Source organism: Pan paniscus, chromosome 17, assembly GCF_029289425.2.
Source record: "Pan paniscus chromosome 17, NHGRI_mPanPan1-v2.0_pri, whole genome shotgun sequence".
NCBI classification, from domain to species: domain Eukaryota; kingdom Metazoa; phylum Chordata; class Mammalia; order Primates; family Hominidae; genus Pan; species Pan paniscus.
This window is the reverse complement of record NC_073266.2, coordinates 67,774,364-67,796,341: the sequence shown is the minus strand read 5'-3', so window position 1 is coordinate 67,796,341 and position 21,978 is coordinate 67,774,364. Positions and strand designations below refer to the sequence as shown.

Below are 21,978 nucleotides of genomic sequence, written 5' to 3'. Positions count from 1 at the left end.
AAACAGGCAAAACCGAACCGGGGTTAAATTTCGGAGCTCGCCCAGGGTGAGGGCGGGGCTCGACGACCTAGGACGTTCGAGTGCGGCCGGGTGTCGCCAAGGGTCGGTTTACCCCATCGCCTCAGAAATTCCGACGAGGCCCTTTGGGCTGCACAACCTTGGGAATCCCCAACGGGCGGCCCCGAATCTGCGCCGATTTTCCCAAGCCGTACTCCGGGCCCAAGGCGTTTTCATTGCCGCCTTCCCGGAGGATGTGTGGTGGGGGTGGTTCCGCCCGGACCGACGGGCGGGCCCGGCGCCCGTTGGACTCGAAGATCAAAGAACCGCCCCTCTGGACACTCCAGGAAACCGAGACGACCACCTAATTTGTTTCTTTTCTGTTTCAGGCCACGTAAACTCTTAGTAAATGCAAATGAGTATTTTACTGAACTGCAATTGAAAGAACCGTTATAGAAAAGAACACAAAATGACAGAATTATTAAAAGAGAAGAAAAACATTATTTCGTGGCTGAAAAGCTGAACCAGCAATTCAGGAAATGGAATTCGTATTTAGAAACATACCACATACAAAATCCGAAGTGGGTGGTTTACAAATGATTAAGGAATGCTAATTTACAGTAAATTGCGTCCTTAAGAGGGCATACACATTAGTTGTACTTATTATACGTCAGTTTGACGTAGGTACTGATTTGTTGCATGTGCTCAAGTGTTCTATGCTCACCCCCACTTTAGAATGGGAGTACCACAGTGTCATTCTTAATTGGCTTTTAGGTATTACCACCTTGCTCTTGACTGGAAATGCAACTGTGGTTACCACCTGTGCTGCAGGTCCGTCCTGGTTCCCTGATTTGTGTTTCCTGTTCTGCCTGGATCCTGATTCTCAGAAACCAGTTACTGGACTTCTGATCCACATCCTGACCCTGGTCCACTGTGACCCTCAGACTCTTAATTATGCTCCACCAGGTCGTGCCACTGCCCCACTAGTCCATTTGATCTGCCCCCATCCTAGGATATCCTGAGTCTAAGCCCTGGTTTCTGCCAATGGCAAATAGGAAGATTTTATTAACAGGTTTTAAAAAATTATTATTATTACTGGTTATTTGGTTTGACAAGGCACTTAGGCTCCCTGAGCTTTGCCTTAGCTGGAAAATAAGGATAGTATTACTTGCTATTCTATCAACCCTGTAAGATATTTGCGGCCACGCGCGGTAGCGCACCCTGTAATTCCAACACTTTGGGAGGCCGGCGGGAGGGGCAGTGGGGAGGATCGCTTGAACCCAGGAGCAGGAGTTCCAGCCTGAGCAACATAGCGGGACCCCCTGTCTCTTCAAAATTTGTTTTTAAATTAGCAGGGCGTGGTGGCGCAGGCTTTGTAGTCCCAGATACTCTGGAGGCTGAGGCCCAGGAGGACGAGGCTGCAGGGAGCCATGATCACGCCACTGCACTCCACCCTGGGCGACAGAGCGAGACCTTGTCTCAGAAAAAATCTGTGAGGTTAAAAGGCTGTGTGTGTGAAAATATCTTGGAAATTGTAAAGAACTACACAAATATAAGGTTTTCCTGTGATTATTACCGTCATCAAGATTAACCTACAGATAGTGCAAAATTTAAGCTTCCCAAAAAATGTTCGCTAACCTTTCTCATACTTTTAGACCATTACAGGATATAAATAGCAAAGTCAACTGGAATTGTAATTAGAGCTTTGATTTTTCTTGGGCTAGAGGTTTTTTCTGCCATTCTGATGAACCCTGGAGGAAGGTAGCAAGGTCGGCGGGATTTGGCCGAGGGGCGGGGTGAGGACTGCGCAGGCTCAGCTTCTCAGCTGGAAGAGGAAGTCCCGAGTGCAGGCGTCTGCGGCCCCCATGGTGACCAGACCGACTTCCGCCCGACCCGCCCACCTCTACCGGCCCCTAATCCCGCGAGGCGCACCATGGCAACCAGACTTCTGCGTCGCGGAAGCGGGTGCCGCAGGTCGCCACGGTTGGGGGAAACGCGGCGGACGCCGCCCCCGTCCCGAAGGGGACTCGAAAATGTACAGCCAGCGGTTTGGCACCGTACAGCGGGAGGTTAAGGGCCCCACCCCCAAAGTGGTGATCGTGGTAAGCACAGGATATGTCTGCCAGACCCTACAGCTTTCTCCATCTCTCCGCACTCCGGGCCTGGCCTATCCCACTTCGGCCCCCACCCGGGGCCTTCTCGAGGGGAACGGGTGTCGCCTGATGCAGTGGGTTGAATTTTGAAAGAAGGAAGATAAGGTCGCTCACCTATCTACCCCACCACTCACCCACTCATCTCCCTCTATTTTCATCCTTACAGCCTTTCATCTGCCCCCAAAGTTATAATATTTAGGTTCTGTTTTTGGAGAATCACCACTAGGGATCTTAGGGTTTTTCAGTCTCCAAGACACCGGAAGGATGTCTGTCCCCCATGCAGTGGCGAGTGTGTGTTATGGAAAGGGCACCCGGCCCAGAGACAGATCTGGGGGCAGGGCAGGCCTATGATTTGGATCTGGTCTTTCAGTCCTAGGAAAATCGTCTGAGGAAGGGGAATTAGGTTGTGAGTGGTTATAGCACCCAACGCCTTTCCTGTGCCAACTCAACCAGTAACCATTGCTGGACAGAAGTGTCCCTTCAGACCTGGGAAAAACTCAGGTGCCTGCCTCTAAGGCTGGAGTGGTAGTAGGCCAGGAAAATGTGCTTGCTGCAGAATTTGATGGTTCCTGCTGAGAACCTCAGACACTATTGGTCCATACATGTAGATTTTTTTGTTTCTACAAACTAGTTTCTACCCGCCAGAAAACTAACATGTAGGCAGAGTTATTGCTTGAGCCCCTGCTGTGTGCGCAGTATTGTGGGAGATACAGGGGTGGATACAATGATCCTGGAAGGTTAACTCTTCATTGAAGCCTGAGCCCTCCCTTCAAGGAGCTTATACAGGTCAAGTATCCCTTATCTGAAATGCTTGGGACCAGAGATGTCTAGGATTTCAGATTTTTTTTTGGATTTTGGAATACTTGCATATACATAATGCAATATCTTGGGGAGGGGACCCAAGTCTAAACACAGAATTTATTTATATTTCATTACCTCGAAGGTAATTTTATTTTCCCCTTGGGGATGCTGAATAAATATGTGTTGTTTGCTTGTGTTTTGACTGTGACCCCTTACATGAGGTCAGGTGTGAAATTTTCCACTTACGTCATCATGTGGGTGCTCAAAAAGCTTCAGATTTTGGAGCGCTTCAGATTTTGGAGCATTTCAGATTTCAGATTTTCAAATTGGGGTGCTCAACTTGTAATCCAATTGCAAAAAAAAACTTAGGTAGAATGAAACCACTAAAGGTTAACACTGTAAATAATGATGTGCTATATTGTCTGTGATGTCAGTTGATGGATGAAAGATCAGTGATACAGTTTTATTATGCTCCACAGTGCACATAGCAAACTTCAGTCAACCTATAGACCTGCTCCTTCTTTAGGTCCAAGTACTGTAAGATCTGGAGCTGGAAAGCAGTAGATGGGACACATAAGTAGGCTGTAGGGTTCAAGGTGATAATTATAAACACACTTCATGAAGGACAGAAGATCTACTTTGGGTTCTGTATCCAAACACTGGGCTCAGGGGCTGAGCCATTGTTGGGTGCTATTACTTGTGTTGGGAACCAATAAGGAACAGAAAACAAACAAAAACACTAAACCAGAGAAGCGGGCTTATTGAATACTTTGCACCTAAGAAGAATTAAGAGGAAAAGGAGGAGGTTAGAGTTGGTGCATCTGCTCCTCCGGTGTCTGAGTGTGATAAGAAAGATAGATGTTAGAGGTAGCAGAATTGTGTTGCAAGAATTAAAGCCACCAACAGATGAGACTTGGACCCTAAACAATTCCCCAGGAGAAACCTGTGAAAAATTTAATGTCTGAAGTAATGGGACATCAAAAGGAGCAGCTATTTGATGAGTGTCTCCTAGGAATCCATTAGGAGGATACTTATTTTGCTCATTTGACAGGTAAGAAAACTAAGATTCAAAGCGATTAAGTAACTTGCTCATTCAGTTAGTAATGGACAGAGGCCAGAATCAAACCTAGGATGTAAAGCATTGTTCTTTAAGACAACCGAACTATAAATTGTAATCCTAATAACTATAACTGGAGATGCTACAATAACAGCCTTCAGTGACCTTGAAAACCCACAGTAGTTAGTAAAATATCCTGTGTTTTCCTGACTTTAGCATGGTTTAGAGCTGTGATGTCCAATAGGTAGCCACTAGTCACACATAGCATTTGAGCACTTGAAATGTGCCTAGAGTCACATATTGACAAGATAACATCTTGGATATATTGGTTAAATAAAATATACTATCAAAATTAACTTCCCCTGTTTCTTTTTACTTTTTTAAATGCAGCCACTTGAAAATTTAGAATTACATATCTGTTTTGCATTATATTTATATTGAACAGTACAGATTTTGAACAATACCACGACTGTGCTGGGATTGGCATCACCTTTTTTGAGAACTCCAGGTCATACCCCTAACTTATCAAGAGATTGGGTCCTTCCCAGACCAGAGTCCTTCACATGATTCCCAAGCCTTAAAAGGCTTCCTGACCCCTTGGGTACTGCTCATGGTATTTGTCACCTCTTCAGCCAAAATATCCCTCAGCCCTGTTTCCTGTCCTGACAACTGGAGCCAGTGTTTCTAGATTAACTTGGTGTTTCGTTCCTGTTCTCAGCTCACACTGGGAGCCTTAATTCCTGCTGTGTATGCTGCCAAGGGTGCCACTGTGATCCTCCTCTGCTTTATTTTCACAGATCTATATTCATAAAATGCCAACTGTATTGGAGAACAGTCATCTAATTAGCTGGCTCTAGGCTCCAGATAATTCTGACATGGATTAGCTACTTTCCATGATATAACCCCCAGCATCATCTTCTGTCTCCTTACCACCCCAGGCTTGCCTTATCTTGTTCAGCTAAATCTAGGTACCTATATGTGTACCCTGAGCCCTGAATCTTTTCATTAAACTGTCTTCAAATGTTGATTTTCTTTCCTCAGGAGACTTCATTACAAACACCTAACCCTAGTATTCTGGTAATCCTGATGGTGATATTCTAAATGTAAAAGATCAGATTGACTCTCTGTCTCTTAAGAGTTTTGTTTCTATGAATCAGCACCCCAGTATCTCACAACTTACCTAAGGATGACTTGATAAAACTGTTCCTGAAAATACAAAGCTCAAGACTATGGATTTTATGGTGGCTCCAGGAGGTGCAGAAATTGCATCAAGCCCACCCAGCAACATTGTTTCATTCATTCACTCATTCATTCATTCATTCATTTCTATTGAGAACCTCACTGTAGTAGGCATTATGTTCAATGCTAGGAATACAGAAAGGAAAAAGATATAGGCTATGTGATTTCATTAAGTGTATCTATATATATTCAAATGGTACATGCATTTCTAACTTTTTTAGTGGACATTTCTGTAAAAACAGTACATTTATGAAATTCAAAGTAGCCCAAAAGGTCAGGAACACACTCTTTGCATTAAAACTTCTGGGCACCATAGAAATAGGAATAAAGTTCTACCACCAGCTTTTTTTCTTTTCCCTCCTTTCTTCCTCCCTCACTTCATTTCTTCCTTCTTAGTCAAAGATCTTTCATTATCACAACTCATTATATATCCATATACATATACACATATATATACACACACACATATACATGTATATACACACATATATATTTTTTCTATATATTCGCATAGTAGCACCTTTTCATTGAAAGTATTTTGATGTGATAACTATGGTGTCCAACCGTGAGAAATAATGTGGAATAATGAGTGGCAATGTCAAGATCAGGAATTAGAAGACCTCTAATTCTTGTTTTATCTGCCCTATTTGAAGCAAGTTCAGCAAATCACTTAATGTCTCTGGGTTTGACTAGACAATCTCAACAGAGTCCTGTTCACATTTTTAACTTTGTAATTTCCATCAACTATTTTTCAAATGGCACATTAGAAATATTTGAGACTGTTTTGATGACATCTTAGGTATAGGCTCAGAGAATGAAACAAGTTACTCTTTAGGTGCATAAGCTGTATTCAGTTGTAGTAGGATGTATTAGTTTTTTATACCCAATTTTATTTAGTATGAGTATTGATTGAGAGCATAACTAATTGAAAATATGCAGTTGATTCTTTGGCTTATTATAAGTGATAGTTGGTTTTTGTTTTCAGAGATCCAAGCCTCCTAAAGGCCAAGGAGCTGAGCACCATCTAGAAAGAATCCGACGCAGCCATCAGAAGCATAATGCTATTTTGGCTTCCATTAAGTCAAGTGAGCGGGATCGCTTGAAAGCTGAGTGGGACCAGCACAATGACTGCAAGATTTTGGACAGCCTTGTGCGAGCAAGAATCAAGGATGCTGTGCAAGGGTTTATCATTAACATTGAAGAAAGACGAAATAAGTAAGGCTCACAAACCTGGGACATAAACCATGAAATATTCCTAAAACCACAATTTGAGATTGACCAGTCAAAAATCAAATTTAGCAAGAATCATGGCTGAGATATTTATATTAAATCCATAGCTATTGCTGGTTAATATTTTTAATATTTTTATTTGTGATAGCCTGTATTTTGATGAAAAACAATATATTGTTTCATATTTCATTATTTTGATTGAAACCTGTTCATTTTACTCTTTTGTTAAAAATATATATTTCGTATCTTATTTGTATGTGATCAAATAAAATATGGTGCAGTTGGTTGGGCTTAGTGGGTCATGCCTATAATCCTACCACTTTGGGAGGCTGAGGTGGGAGGATTGTTTGAGCCCAGGAGTTTGAGACCAGCCTGGGCAACACAGTGAGACCCCATCTCTACAAAAAATAAAAAACAGCTGGGCATAGGGGCACCTGCCTGTAGTCCCAGCTGTTCAGGAGGCTGAGGTGGGAGGATCACCTGAGCCCAGGAGGTCAAGGCTGCAGTGAGCCATGATCACACTGCATTCCAGCCTGGGTGACAGAGCGAGATCCTGTCTCAAAACAAAAACAAAAACAAAAACAAAAAAACAAACAAACCAGTCTTATTCTGTGGAAGACTGCAGTGATCTTTCTCTTCTTACAAATTAGACCTATAGTTCTGAAATTGAATATAACAATGATGCATGTAGCATGACAGTTTTCTTTTTTTTTTTTTTGGCTTTTTGTTTCAGGCTACGTGAGCTTTTAGCATTAGAAGAAAATGAGTATTTTACAGAAATGCAATTGAAGAAAGAAACCATTGAGGAGAAAAAAGATAGGATGAGAGAGAAAACTAAATTACTAAAAGAGAAGAATGAAAAAGAGAGGCAGGATTTTGTGGCTGAAAAGCTAGACCAGCAATTCAGGTAATGAAATCAGAAAACACACAAACAGAATCCAAAGTTGGTACATTAAAATAGATTTAAGAATGCTAATTTAAAGTAAATTAGTCTTAAGAGGATATACAGAGTAGTTGTAACTGTAAGTCTTGGCAATATATTACATATCATTGAATAATACAGTGTGTGCTTGAGAACTATGTTCTAATGTTCTGTGCTTGCTTCTCAATTAGAATGGAAGTAACAAAGGAGATTATGTTACTGAACTTTAGGTATTAACCTCACCCTTGCTGTTGGCAGGAAGTTCTTCAAAAGCCCCTGTGCCAAGGAATCTTTGGTAAAGTTGGGCTTTCCCCCTGCTGCTGTAGTCTCTACCTGTGCTGCATGTGTGCTTGGGTTCCCTGGGGGGTTTTTCGGTTGTCATTTTTTGAGACAGGGTCTTGCTCTGTCATCCAGGCTGGAGTGCAGTGGCATGATCATGACTACAACCTCCACCTCCTGAGCCCAAAGTGATCCTCCCACCTCAGCCTCTCAAGTAGCTGAGACTATAGGCACGCGCCACTGTGCCCAGCTAATTTTTTTGTATTTTTTGTAGAGACGGGGGTTTCGTCATGTTGCGCAGGGTGGTTTTGAACTCTTGGACTCAAGTGATCCACTCACCTCAGCTACCCAAAGTATTAGGATTACAGGCATGAGCCACCATGCCCGGCCCTCTCTACTCTCTTCTTTATTGTCTGTTTCCTTGCCTGGTATTCTGATCACTGGGGTCTGATCACCTGGACTTATAAGGCACTTCCTGACCCAGACCCATGGTGACCCTCGGTTTTCAGACCCCTGGTCTTTACTGTACTCAATCTACTCAATCTGGTCCTGTGGTTGCCTCCGTATCCCTTTTCATTGTGGTTTTCCATCGTAGGATACTCTGAGTCTGTGCCCTGATAGACTACCCACTACTGTGCACTTACACAGAGGGAAGATTTGTATGGGAGTACCCAAGAGTGATCCTCTGAGATGATCTATAGTGTTATATAATCAGAAGCTTGGCAGATGCTTTTAGTTTCACAAACCAAGACATTCCTTACCTCTAAAGCAAAAATATACTAAATAGTCTCCCTCCCTAGAGCTACAGCTCTTAGAACAAGAGCTATTATATATTTATAATGTTATTATAATTCCTCAGTTATATATTCAGTGCTTCTGATACTTCTAAGAGTGTAAACATTAAGAATTGCTGTTATTTGGCTGGGCACAGTGGCTCACACCTATAATCCCAGCACTTTGATCACTTGAGGCCAGGAGTTTGAGACCAGCCTGGGCAACATAGTGGGACCTTATTTCCACAAAAAATAAAAAAATTGGCCGGGCGCAGTGGCTCATGTCTGTAATTCCAGCACTTTGGGAGGCTGAGGTGGGTGTATTACCTGAGGTCAGGAGTTCAAGACTGGTCTGGCCAACATGGTGAAACCCAACTCTACTAAAAATACAAAAATTAGCCGGGCATGGTGGCACACGCCTGTAATTATTGACTATAGTCATCCTGTTGTGCTATCAAATAGTAGGTCTTATTCATTCATTCTTTTTTTTTTTTTTTTGGTACCCATTAACTGTCCCCACCTCCACCCCCAACCCCCCACTATCCTTCCCAGCCTCTGGTAACCATCCTTCTCTATCTCCATGAGTTCAATTGTTTTGATTTTTAGATCCCACAAACTAGTGAGAACATGCAATGTTTGTCTTTCTGTGCCTGGCTTATTTCACTTAACATAATGACCTCCAGTTCCATCCATAGTGTTATAAATGACTGGATTTCATTCTTTGTTATAGCTGAATAATACTCCATTGTGCATGTGTACCACATTTTCTTTATCCATTCATCTGTTGATGGACACTTAGGTTGCTTCCAAATCTTAGCTGTTGTAAACAGCACTACAACAAACATAGGAGTTTAGCTATCTCTTCAATATACTGATTTCCTTTCTTTTGGACCTATACCCAGCAGTGGGATTGCTGGATCTTATGGTAGCTCTATTTTTAGTTTTTTGAGGAACCTCCAAACTGTTCTCCATAGTGGTTGTATTACATTCCCACAAACAGTGTACAAGGGTTCCCTTTTCTCTGCATCCTCACCAGGATTTGTTATTGCCTGTCTTTTAGATATAAGCAATTTTAACTGGGGTGAAATAATATCTCACTGTAGTTTTGATCTGCATTTCTCTGATGATCTGTGATGTTGGGCACCTTTTCATATGCCTGTTTGCCATTTGTATGTGTTCTTTTGAGAAATGTCTGTTGAAATCTTTTGTCCATTTTTTGATTGGAATATTGGATTTTTTTCTTATGGAATTGTTTGAGCTCCTTATATATTCTGGTTATTAATCTCTTTTCAGAGGGATTGTTTGCAAATATTTTCTCCCATTCTGTGGGTTGTCTCTTCACTTTGTTGATTGTATCTTTTGCTGTGCAGAAGCTTTTTAACTTGATATGATCCCATTTGTCCATTTTTGCTTTGGTTGCCTGTGCTTATAGGGTATTGCTCCAGAAATCTTTGCCCAGTCCAATGTCCTAGAGATTTTTCCCCAATGTTTCTTGTAGTAGTTTCATAGTTTGAGGTCTTAGATTTAAGTCTTGGATCTATTTTGATTTGATTTTTGCATATGATAAAAGATAGGGTCTATTTTCATTCTTTTGCATATGGATATCCAGTTTTCCCAGCATCATATATTGAAGAGACTGTCTTTTCCCTAGTGCATGTTCTTGGCTCCTTTGTCAAAAACGAGTTCACTGTAAGTGTATAGATTTGTTTCTGGGTTCTCTATTCTTTTTCATTGGTTTATGTGTCTGTTTTTATGCCAGTACCATGCTGTTTGAGGTACTATAGCTCTGTAGTATAATTCGAAGTTAGGTAATGTGATTCCTCCAGATTTGTTATTTTTGCTTAGAATAGCTTTGGCTATTCTGAATCTTTTGTGGTTCCATACAAATTTTAGGATTGTTTTTTCTTTTCTTTTCTTATTTTCTTTTATTTCATTTTATTTTGAGACAGGGTCTCATTCAGTTGTCCAGCCTGGAGTGTATGTTGCCCAAGCTGGAATACAGTTACAGGATCTCAGCTCCCTGCAACCTCTGCCTCCCAGGTTAGGTTCAAGCAGTTCTCCTGCCTCAGCCTCCCAAGTAGCTGGGACCACAGGTGTGTACTGCCACCCTCAGCTAATTTTTGTATTTTTAATAGAGACGGGGTTTCCCTATGTTGCCCAGGCTGGTGTCGAACTGCTAGTCTCAAGTGATCCACCCACCTTGGCCTCCCAAAGTTCTGGGATTACAGGCATGAGCAACTGTTTTTTCTGTTTCTGTGAAGAATGTTATTGGTATTTTGATAGGGATTGCATTTTGTCTGTAGATTGCTTTGGGTAGTATAGATGTTTTAATAATATTGATTCTTCCAATCCAAGAACATGGAATATGTTTCAATTTTTTGATGTCCTCTTCAATTTCTTTCATCAGTGTTTTATGGTTTTCGTTGTAGAGATCTTTCACTTCTTTGGTTAATTCCTAGGTAATTTTATTTATGGCTATTGTAAATGGGATTACTTTTTAAATTTCTTTTTCACGTTGTTCAGTGTAAGCATATAGAAATGCTATTGGTTTTTGTATGTTGATTTTGTATCCTGCAACTTTACTGAATTTGTTTTGCAGTTCTAAGACTTTTCTTGTGGAGTCTAGATTTTTCCAAATATAAGATCGTGTCATCTGCAAACAAGGATAATTTGACTTCTTACTTTGAAATTTGGATGCCCATTATATCTTTCTCTTGTCTGATTGCTCTAGCTAGGACTTCCAGTGCTATGTTGAATAATAGTAGTGATGGTGCATTTTGCCCCTTTTTTCAGATACATCTCTCAGTGCAGTGATGATCACATGAATGACCCATGGAATGCCCTAAATCATCGATTTCATCTGTCTTTTAATTTTAGAGTAACTGGCTAAAGTTTTTGTATTCAGAAGGGATTTTTACGGTCCAAAATATTACCTGGAAATGTTTAAAACATAGCCATTAGCATTCATTCATTCAGTAAGTATTTTTGGGCTCCTACTTCATGCCGGGCTCTGTGAGAGTGAGTGTCACTTAGGTTGTTAGGTCATCTAGTATGAGTGGGGCAAGGTGTGTATCATGTTAAGCCAGATTCAGGAATGGATGATCCAAAAATACCTGAGTTTAAATCTGGTGGAATACAGAAGGAATACAAGAGTTCATTTTTCATAGCACTCAAAATTTGAGTAGACCAGAAATCCAAAGGTCAACAGATGTGAAAAAGCAGCAAAATGACATCTGTGGAGGCATCAAGACATGGTGCAGAGAAAAGCTTCTTCCATCTGCTCTTTCTGTCATGAATTCGCTATTAATAATATGGACAGCCCTAAACCCTCAACCCTCCTACTAGAGGCCAAAAGGAGAAGTAAGCCATTGCAGTGAGTAGTAGATAAAAGTTGCAGATGCAGCTGCTAAAAGTAAATTCCCTCTCAAAAGGAGAGGGAATGGGAAGTTTCAGGGCTTGGGGAGCTGCTGAAGGAGGGCAGTGAAGAAACCCGGAGTAGTAACGCACAGGGCCAGAAGCGACTTGCCACCCTCCTTGGCTTGTAGATGGATAACTGAGTTCTACAGGTAGGGATTTGTCTAGGTCTTAAGCTTGAGGTAACCAAAAGAGGATTAGACTTGGATTTTCAAGGCTGTGTAAAGCATGCACTCATACCCTGTCCTCAGTGGGATTTGGACATCTTTGCTACTGGTTGCTGGGGGGAAAAGATGCTGTGGGTGGAAAATGGTATATTAGCCAAGTGACTCTCAATGGACCATTCATATATTTTCTACTCCCTAGTAAATTTATCTTAACATATTAAGAAAACAAAATGGTTCGTAAGTGGTTGTGCTTTTAAAATTTATGGATTTAGCAACATTTTACAGATTTCACTTGTATGACTGAGTTTTTGCTAGTTAGATGAATTGTTAAAAATCTTAAAGAAACGAATGTATCCTATAGTAATATAATTTGAAAACAAATTGTTTTTAGTGTTTTGAGTGCAGCACTGCCAACTCCTCAGCATAGATCCTCAGACATACTTTTGAGTAAGGATGCGTTATTAGACCCTATTACTGAAAATACAGTTGAGGCTTTAATATGTATATTAATATAAAGCAGAATGAAAATTTTCCTCTTTTTTTTTTTGTATTCCATTGTATAAATATACCACAATTTATTTCTTCTCCTGGTGACAGTCATTTCAGTTATTTTCAGTTTGGGACTCTTATGAATAAAGCTACGATGAATAGACATGTCCTTTGATGGCATATGCATTCATTTCTCTTTGATATATTCAGTGGCATTCATAGAATATTTGATACCTGGAGTAGATCATTTTTAGTGATCCCTATCTTCTATACAGCAAAATTATTTTCAGCAATAATAATGAAATGAAATGGATAATAATGACAAGAAAAAATTACCAGTGGTTTTGTTTTGTATTTAATTTTTAATTTTAAATAATTATATGTTTACAGAAAGTGCACAGATAGTACAGAGATCCCATTTACCCTTCACCTAGTTTCCCTCAATGGTTATATCTTACATAATTGTAATACAATATTAAGACAAGGAAACTGACAGTCATGCAAGGTGTGTGTAGAGTTCTGTGCCATTTTATCACCTGTAGACTGTGTAACCACCCTGCAATCAAGATACAGAACTATTCCATCACTGCAAAAATCTCCTTCATGTTACTCTTCTAGAGTCATGCCCACTACTCTCACCCCCATCATTCCTAACCCTGGCAACAACTAATCTCTATCCCCATAATTTCATCATTTTAAGAATGTTATATAAATGGAATCACACAATATGTGATCTTTAGAGATTGGCCTTTTTCACTCAACATAATGCCTTTGAGGTCCATCCAAGTTGTTGGAGGTATTGTTCGTTTGTCTTTTTTATTGCTGAGTAGTATTCCATTGCATGAATGTACCTCAGTTTGGTTAAACCGTTCACTTACTGAAGGACATTTTGGTTGTTTCTAGTTTTGCTCTATTATAAGTAAATCTGACAGGAACGTTTGTGTACAGGTTTTTGTGTGAGCATATGTTTTTGTTTATTGAGGATAATTATCATATACTATTGCTGGATCATATGCAAATTTGTTTTGTTTTGTTTGAGACAGAGTTTCACTCTTGTTGCCCAGGCTGGAATGAAATGGCGTGATCTCGGCTCACTGCAGCCTCTGCCTCCTGGGTTCAAGTGATTCTCCTACCTCAGTCTCCCGAGTAGCTTGGATTACAGGCATGCACCAACCAAGCCCGGCTAATTTTTTGTATTTTTAGTAGAGATGCAGTTTCTCCATGTTGGTCAGGCTGGTCTTGAACTCCCGACCTCAGGTGATCCATCCACCTTGGCCTCCCAAAGTGCTGAGATTACAGGCGTGAGCCACCACTCCCAGCCATAAATGTAATTTTTTCTTTTTTAATAAACACTAATTTCCTAGAGTAATTTCCTAGAGTAGCTGTACCATTTTATAATCCCACCAGCAGTATATGAGAGATCCAGTTTTTCCACATCCTGGTCCTTTTGGTAGTGGCGTTATTGTTTTGTTTTGTTTTGTTTTTATTTTTAGCTGTTCTAATAGGCGTGCTGCGATATCTCATCATGGGCTTAATTGGCATTTACCTAATGGCTGGTGATGTTGAGCAACTTTTCATGTGCTTATTTTCCATCTGTACATTTTCTTTGGTGAAATGTCTCTTTATATCTTTTGCCCATTTCTAATTAGATTTTTAGAATTTAGCTTGTTTTAGCTGCTAAGTTTTTGCCTTTTTTTTTTTTTAGCTGTTAAGTTTTAAGGATTCTTTATGTATTCTAGACAGTACTTCTTTGTCCGATACGTGGTTTTTTTCCTAGACTATAGCTTATCTTTTTTTTTTTAAATGGTTTTTTCTTTTCTTTCCCCAGACATTCAGCAGTCTTGTCTTATTTATCCTATTAAAAGGATCTTTTACAGAGCAAAAGCTTTTAATATTAATGAAATCAAATTTGTCAATATTTCTTTTATGGATTGTGCTTTTGGTACATTATGAAATTTCTTTTTAAATGCCCTGTAATTATACACAGTTAATGATTAGACCCCAGATTAAGGTAGGCATTTCGAGGGTTTGTTTTGGGGTGTTTTTATTAACGAATACCCTAGGATGTTTGGTCAGAATGCCTGTGGGTCAGAGGTAGTCTTGCCTCTGTCAGTTGCTGGCAGAGGTGATGCAATGAAACACCAAAGAATCCAAACTCCAGGGCCACACTGCCAGCTCTTCAGTCCCAGTTCTACCACATATGAAATGGACAAACTTAGGTAAGATGCTTAACTGCTGTGTGCTTCCATTTCCTCATCTGTAAACCAAGGACAATAAAAATAATAAAAATAAATTTGCAGTAATGTTCATTGCCATATTGATTATTATGAAGATTACAAGAGTTCATATGTGTTAAAGTGCTTAGAATAGTGTCTGGCAGATAATAAGCACTTAATAACTTTTGCTAATAATATTCCTACTACTGGTTATGTGACTTGGGAAGACACTTAGGCTCCCTGAGTCTCTGTTGCTTTAACTCTAAGATGGGGATGATACCTGCTACCTGTAAACTATAAAGCACTCACAAACATAAAGTTTTCCTCTTATCAATGATTATTATCATTAGAATAAATAGATATTCTGTCTATCATTTAATTTATTTTTTTAGAAACAGGGTCTTACGGCTGGGCGCAGTGGCTCACGCCTGTAATCCCAGCACTTTGGGAGGCTGAGGCGGGTGGATCACAAGGTCAGGAGATCAAGACCATCCTGGGTAACACGGTGAAACCCCATCTCCACTAAAAATACAAAAAATTCTCCGGGCGTGGTGGTGGGCGCCTGTGGTCCCAGCTACTCCGGAGGCTGAGGCCGGGGAATGGCGTGAGCCCGGGAGGCAGAGCTTGCAGTGAGCCAAGATCGTGCCACTGCACGCCAGCCTGGGCGACAGAGCGAGACTCCGTCTCAAAAAAAAAAAAAAAAAAAGAAACAGGGTCTTACTGACCTAGAGTGCAGGTTAGAATGCATTGGTATGGTCCTAGCTCACTGCAGCCTCAAACTCCTGAGTTCAAGTGGTCTTCTTGCCTCAGTCTCCCAAGTAGCTAGGACTACAGGCGTGTGCCAGCATGCCTAGCTAATTTTTAAAAAATTTTTGTAGAGACAAGGTCTCACTGTGTTTCCCAGGCTAGTCCTAGTCTCCAGCGATCCTCCTGCCTTGGCCTCCCAAAGTGTTGGGATTACAGATATGAGTCACCATGTCTGGCCAGATATCCTATCTAGCTATAGTGAGCATCTCAGCCTGGTGTAGTGGCTCATGCCTGTAATCCCAGCATTTTGGAAGGCTGAGGCAGGAGGGTCACTTCAGACTAGGATTTTGAGACCAGCCCTGGCAACATAGCAAGACTCTGTCTCTACAAAAATAAAAATTTTTTAATTAGCCAGACATGGTGACATGTGCTTATAGTCTCAGCTACTTGGGAGGCTAAGGTGGGAGGATCACTTGAGGCCAGGAGTTCAAGGATGCAGTGAGCCATGATCACGCCACTGCATTCCAGCCTGGGCGACAGAGTGAGACCTTGTCTCTTAAAAAAAAAAGTGAGCAGCTGGGTACGGTGGCTCACGCCTCTAATCCCAGCACTTTGGGAGGCTGAGGTGGGCGGATCACAAGATCAGGAGATCGAGACCATCCTGGCTAACACGGTGAAACCCCGTCTCTACTAAAAATACAAAAAAATTAGCTAGGCGTGGTGGTGGGCACCTGTAGTCCCAGCTACTCAGAAGGCTGAGGCAGGAGAATGGCATGAACCCGAGAGGCAGAGCTTACAGTGAGCTGAGATGGTGCCACCGCACGCCAGCCTGGGCAACAGAGCGAGACTCTGTCTCAAAAAAAAAAAAAAAGTAAGCAACCCTAAATTAGGGGTTCTCAAAGTCAAGTGAATAGGTCAGTCATTGGGGTTAACAGGTTGAGTTTTTGATCTGAGATCACACAGGAAATGGAGTCAGGGCTGCCTTTGCTTTACTCCAGTTTCCATAGTCAGGCTGTGCCATCCTGGTGCTTGCCCTCCCTGCTGCTCCCTCTTGTTTCCTGTGCTCCGATGGCCTGCATCCAGGTCTCTGATTTTTCTTGCTTCATTGTGTGATTGTACAGATGTGTGCCTCAATAGAGCAGTGCCTCACGAAAGGCTGGGTTTTGTCTTTTTAAAATTTTCCTTTCAGGGAACGCTGTGAGGAGCTCCGTGTTGAATTGTTTTGTATCCATCAGAAGAAGGTGTGTGAGGAGCGGAAAGCACAGATTGCATTTAATGAGGAGCTGAGCAGGCAAAAGCTGGTGGAAGAGCAGATGTTCTCCAAACTCTGGGAGGAAGACCGATTAGCCAAGGAAAAGCGAGAAGCCCAAGAGGCGAGGAGACAGAAAGAGCTGATGGAGAACACACGCCTGGGGCTGAATGCCCAGATCACCAGCATCAAGGCACAAAGGCAGGCGACACAGCTGCTGAAGGAAGAGGAGGCACGCCTTGTGGTGGGCCTTTAAAATGCTTGTTAGAGGGTGATCAACGCCATGGGTGTAGTATAGTTTGCAGGCCTGTTACAGTACAGTTTGTCTGATGGCCTGGGCTAGTTCATAGGCACATTTCCATTTTTGGACTCCTAGTGCTGTTTAATAATGTATCCAAATGTGTGGTGCAGAGTTTATAGAAGGGTCAAGTGTGGAAGGCCAATGCACCCACAGGTGGAGAATGGTGGTGGATGATGGGTACTGGGATTAAAAGTAGTTTCTCTTTATACTTTTCTGTTTTCAACTCTACAACTATTTATTACATTATAATCACACATGCCCAGGCAATTTTCACAGTTTTATTGCTGACTCAGCTACGAAAAGGAAGGTTTTCTTTCTTACAGCCTCTCTAAATCCAGGTGTGTGTGTATTTCCAGAAATCCTTTATTCCCATCTCTGAAGTCAAATGCACTAACTTGTCTTGTCCAACTGTACTGATGCATTATCTTTATTATGATTCTACCTTAGGAAAGTAACAACGCACAGATTAAACATGAGAATGAACAGGATATGCTAAAGAAACAGAAGGCAAAGCAGGAAACTAGGACCATTTTGCAAAAAGCCCTACAAGAGAGGATAGAACATATTCAGCAGGAATACAGAGACGAACAGGACTTGAACATGAAGCTCGTGCAAAGGGCCCTTCAAGACTTACAGGAAGAGGCAGATAAAAAGAAACAAAAAAGAGTAAGACATTTTTTTGGTGCCTGCTACCTGCTGGAAGGGATTCCTTACTGAGTTCTCAGTCTTGTGGAAGATGGCTTCAGATATATAGCAGTGCTACTCTGAGTGTGGTCCACAAGCCAACAGCATCAGCACCATCTGGGAAAATGTTAGAAACAGAAATTCCCAGGCTCCAGAATCAGGATCTCCCAATCAAAATCATGACAGGGGCAGGAAATCTGTGTTTCAGCACACTCCCCCAGGTGATTCTGATGCTAACTAAAGTTTGAGAACTCCTGGAATTTGAGAAAGACATTACTCAGAAAGTGACATTTGAGTTGGACCTTAAAGGATATGTAAAGTTTTGTCAGGCAAAAAGAGAAGGGAAAGGCATTCAGTATTGAGTTAACTACCTATACGTTTGGAATTTGGATTGAACTTTTAAGAGTGTTTTGTTTCTCCCACAAGTGCTTTTTCTTGTTTTTACCTGGTTCTTAGTGTGCATGTACTTTGTTTTTTAATTAAACTTCTCTCTCTCTCTCTCTTTTTTTTTTTTTTTGTTTTTTGTTTTTTTGAGACAGGGGTCTCACGCTGTAACCCAGGCTGGAGTGCAGTGGCATAATCATGGCTCACTGTAGCCTCGCCCTCCTGGGCTCAAGCAATCCTCCCACCTCAGCCTCCCGAGTAGCTGGGACTACAGACATCCACCACCTAGCCTGGCTAATTTATGTATTTTTTGTAGAGACAGGGTTTTGCCAAGTTGCCCAGCCTGGTCTGGAGTGGGCTCAAGTGATCCTCCCACCTCAGCCTCCTAAAATGCTGGGATTACAGGTGTGAACTACTGTGCCTGGATAAACTTTTCATTTTGATATGATTGTAGATTCACATGCAGTTTTAAGAAATAATACAGAGAGATTCCTTGTACCTAAAGCTCTGGTTCCCTCAATGGTAATATCTTGCAAAACTATAGTACCATGCCAGTCAGGATGTTGACATTGATATAATCAAGATACTGAACATCTCATCATCACCAGGATCTCTCATATTGCCCTTTTATAGACACACCTACTTCCCTCTTGCCCCACCCCCTTCTTAACCCTGTTCTTCATTTCTATAATTTTATTATTTTGGGAATGTTATATTAGTAGAATCATATAGTGTGTAATCTTTTCAGATAGCCTTTTTCACTTAGCATAACCCTCAGGAGATTTGTCCAACTTTTTGGATCTATCAATAGTTGTTTCTTTTTCTTTTTATTTTTTTTAAATTTTTTTTTTTGAGACAGTCTTGCCCTGTCACTCAGGCTGGAGTGCAGTGGTGTGGTCTCAGCTCCCTGCAGCCTCAACTTCCCAGGCTCAACTGATACTTCAGCCTCAGCCTCCTGAGTAGTTGGGATTACAGGCGCAAGCCACCATGCTCAGCTAGTTTTCTTATTTTTTGTAGAGATGGGGTCTCACTATGCTGCCCAGGCTGGTCTTGAACTCCTGGGCTCAAGTAATCCTCCTGCCTTGGCCTCCCAAAGTGTTGTGTTTACAGGCATGAGCCACTGCACCCAGCCTTCTTTTTATTCTTTTTTTTTTTTTTTTTTTGAGATAGAATTTTGCTCTTGTTGCCCAGGCTGGAGTGCAGTGGCGTGATCTCGGCTCACTGCAACCTCTGCCTCATGGGTTCAAGCGCTTTTCCTGTCTCAGCCTCCCGAGTAGCTGGGATTACAGGCGGGTGCCACTGCGTCTGGCTAATTTTTGTGTTTTTAGTAGAGACAGGGTTTCGCCATGTTGGCCAGGCTGGTCTCAAACTCCTGACCTCAGGTAATCAACCTGCCTCGGCCTCCCAATTTATTCTTGAGTAGTGTTCATGGTATAGATTTACCACAGTTTGTTTAGCCATTCACCTGTTGAAGGACATTTGAGTTGTTTCCAGGTTATGGCTATTATGAGTAAAGCTGCTATAATCATTTGAGTACAGGTTTTTCTGTGAACACATTCTCACTTTTTTTTTTTTTTTTTAGGCGGAGTCTTGCTCTGTCACCCAGGCTGGAGTGCAGTGGCATGGTCTCGGCTCACTGTAACCTCCACCTCCCGGGTTCAAGTGATTCTCCTGCCACAGCCCCCTGAGTAGCTAGGATTACAGGTGTGTGCCACCATGCCTGGCTAATTTTTTCTATTTTTAGTAGAGATGGGATATCACCATGTTGGCCAGGCTGGTCTCAAACTCCCAACCTCAAGTGACCCACCCACGTTAGCCTCCCAAAGTGCTTGGATTACAGGCATGAGCCACCACACCTGGCACAAATCATCATTTCTATGAGATAAATGCCTAGAAGAGCAATTGCTATGTCATATAGTAATTGCATGTTTAGTTTTTTAAAGAAACTGCTAAACTGTTTTTCAGAGTAGCCATACCATGTTACATTCCCACCAGCAATACATGAGCAATCCAGTTTCTCCACATCCTCACCAGCATTTGGTGCTATCACTATTGTTCACTTTTAACCATTCTGATAGATGTGTAGTAACATCTCATTGTGGTTTAATTTACATTTCCCTAATGGCTAATGATTTTGAACAACTTTTTATGAGCCTGTTTTCCATCTGTATGTCTTCTTCAATGAAATGTCTCTTCATGTCTTTTGCCCATTTTCTGTTTTTTTTTTTTTTTTTAATTGTTGTTGAGCCAGTATCTCACTCTGTCACTTAGGCTGGAGTACAGTGGCATGATCATAGCTCACTGCAGCCTCCAACTCCTGGTTTTTGTCCATTATCTAATTGACTTGCTTATTTGATTTCTTTTTCCTGTTGAGTTTTTTGTTCACATTTAAATCATTTTTTTTAACAGCTTCAAGAGAGAATTCACATAACATCCAGTTCCCCAGTTTAAACCATACAATTCAGTGGATTTTACTGTTTTCACAGATATGTGCAGCTGTCATCACATTTTATTTTAGAACATTTTCACTATCCTGCTATCCCTTCTTCCCCACCTCCTGCCTCCAGTCCTAAGCAGCCACTTATCAACTTTGTGTCTCTATAGATTTCCCCATTCTGGACTTTGATATGAATGGAATCACATGTTATGTGACCTGTTGACTGTCTTCTTTCACTTAGCATAATGTTTTCAAGATTTATCCACATTGTAGCATGAATCACTATTTTATTTGTTTATGTGGCTGAATGATATTCCATTGTATGGATATGCCACATTTTGTTTATGCGTTATGTCAGTTGATGGACATTTGGGTTATTTCCACTTTTTGGCTATCATGAATAATGCTACTATGAACATTCATGTACACATTTTTGTGTGGACATATGTTTTTATTTTTCTTTGGGGCATGTATCTAGAAGTAGTACTACTGGGCCATACGGTAACTCTGTGTTGAAGTTTTGAGGAACTGCCAAACTGTTTTCCAAAGTGGCTGAACCATTTTACATTCCCACCAGCAGTGTATGAGGGTTTTGATTTATCCACATGCTCACCAACACTTGTTATTGTCTGTTTTTTTTATTTTACCCAGCCTAATGCATCTGAATTGGTATCTCATTGTGGTTTTTATTTGTATTTCCCTAGTGACTAATGATATTGTGCCTCTTTTCCTGTGCTTATGGTCATTTGTAGATCTTCCTTGGAGAAGTCTATTTGAAGGCTATTCTGTATTCTTAGAGAAGTCTATTCAAGTCCTTTGCCCATATTTTAGTTGGGTTATTGGTCCTTTTATTATTGAATTGTAAGAGTTCTTTTTTTTTTTTTTTTAATCTCACTCTTGTCGCCCAGGCTGGAGTGCAATGGTGCAATCTCATCTCACTGCAACCTCCACCTCCCAGGTTCAAGCGATTCTCCTGCCTCAGCCTTCTGAGTTGCTGGGATTACAGGTGCCTGCCACCACGCCTGGCTAATTTTTTTGTATTTTTAGTAGAGACGGGGTTTCACCATGTTGGCCAGGCTGGTCATGAACTCCTGACCTTAGGCGATCCACCCACCTCAGCCTCCCAGAGTGCTGGGATTACAGGCGTGAGCCACCACGCCTGGCCAAGAGTTCTTTATATTTTCTAGATTCAAGTCTCTTACCAGATAAATGACTTGCAATTATTTTCTTTCATTCTATAGGTTGTCTTTTTACTTTTTTGATGATGTCCTTTGAATCACAAAAGTTTTAAATTTTGACAAAGTTCAATTTAGCTATATTTTCTTTTGTTGCTTATGCTTTAGGGGTCCTGTCTAAAAAATGGTTACCTACTCTAGGATCACAAAGATGTACTTCTTTGTTTTCTTGTTAGAGTGTTATAATTTTAGCTTTTACATTTA

The 21,978-nt window shown here is 41.2% G+C and overlaps 1 protein-coding gene across 2 annotated transcripts in view; it reads left to right on the top strand.

The window, feature by feature from the left end:
* The first annotated feature begins 1,706 nt into the window (after positions 1-1,706).
* CFAP53 (cilia and flagella associated protein 53) overlaps positions 1,707-21,978 on the top strand; it is a 49,526-nt gene continuing 29,254 nt past the window's right edge. For both annotated transcript variants that reach the window (XM_034943712.3, XM_003827211.6), the window contains exons 1-5: positions 1,707-2,099; positions 6,233-6,462; positions 7,211-7,384; positions 16,674-16,977; positions 17,482-17,700. In XM_034943712.3, the coding sequence (XP_034799603.1) occupies positions 1,863-2,099; positions 6,233-6,462; positions 7,211-7,384; positions 16,674-16,977; positions 17,482-17,700 (1,164 nt within the window). In that variant the 5' untranslated portion in view covers positions 1,707-1,862. The remainder of the gene's footprint in view (positions 2,100-6,232; positions 6,463-7,210; positions 7,385-16,673; positions 16,978-17,481; positions 17,701-21,978) is intronic.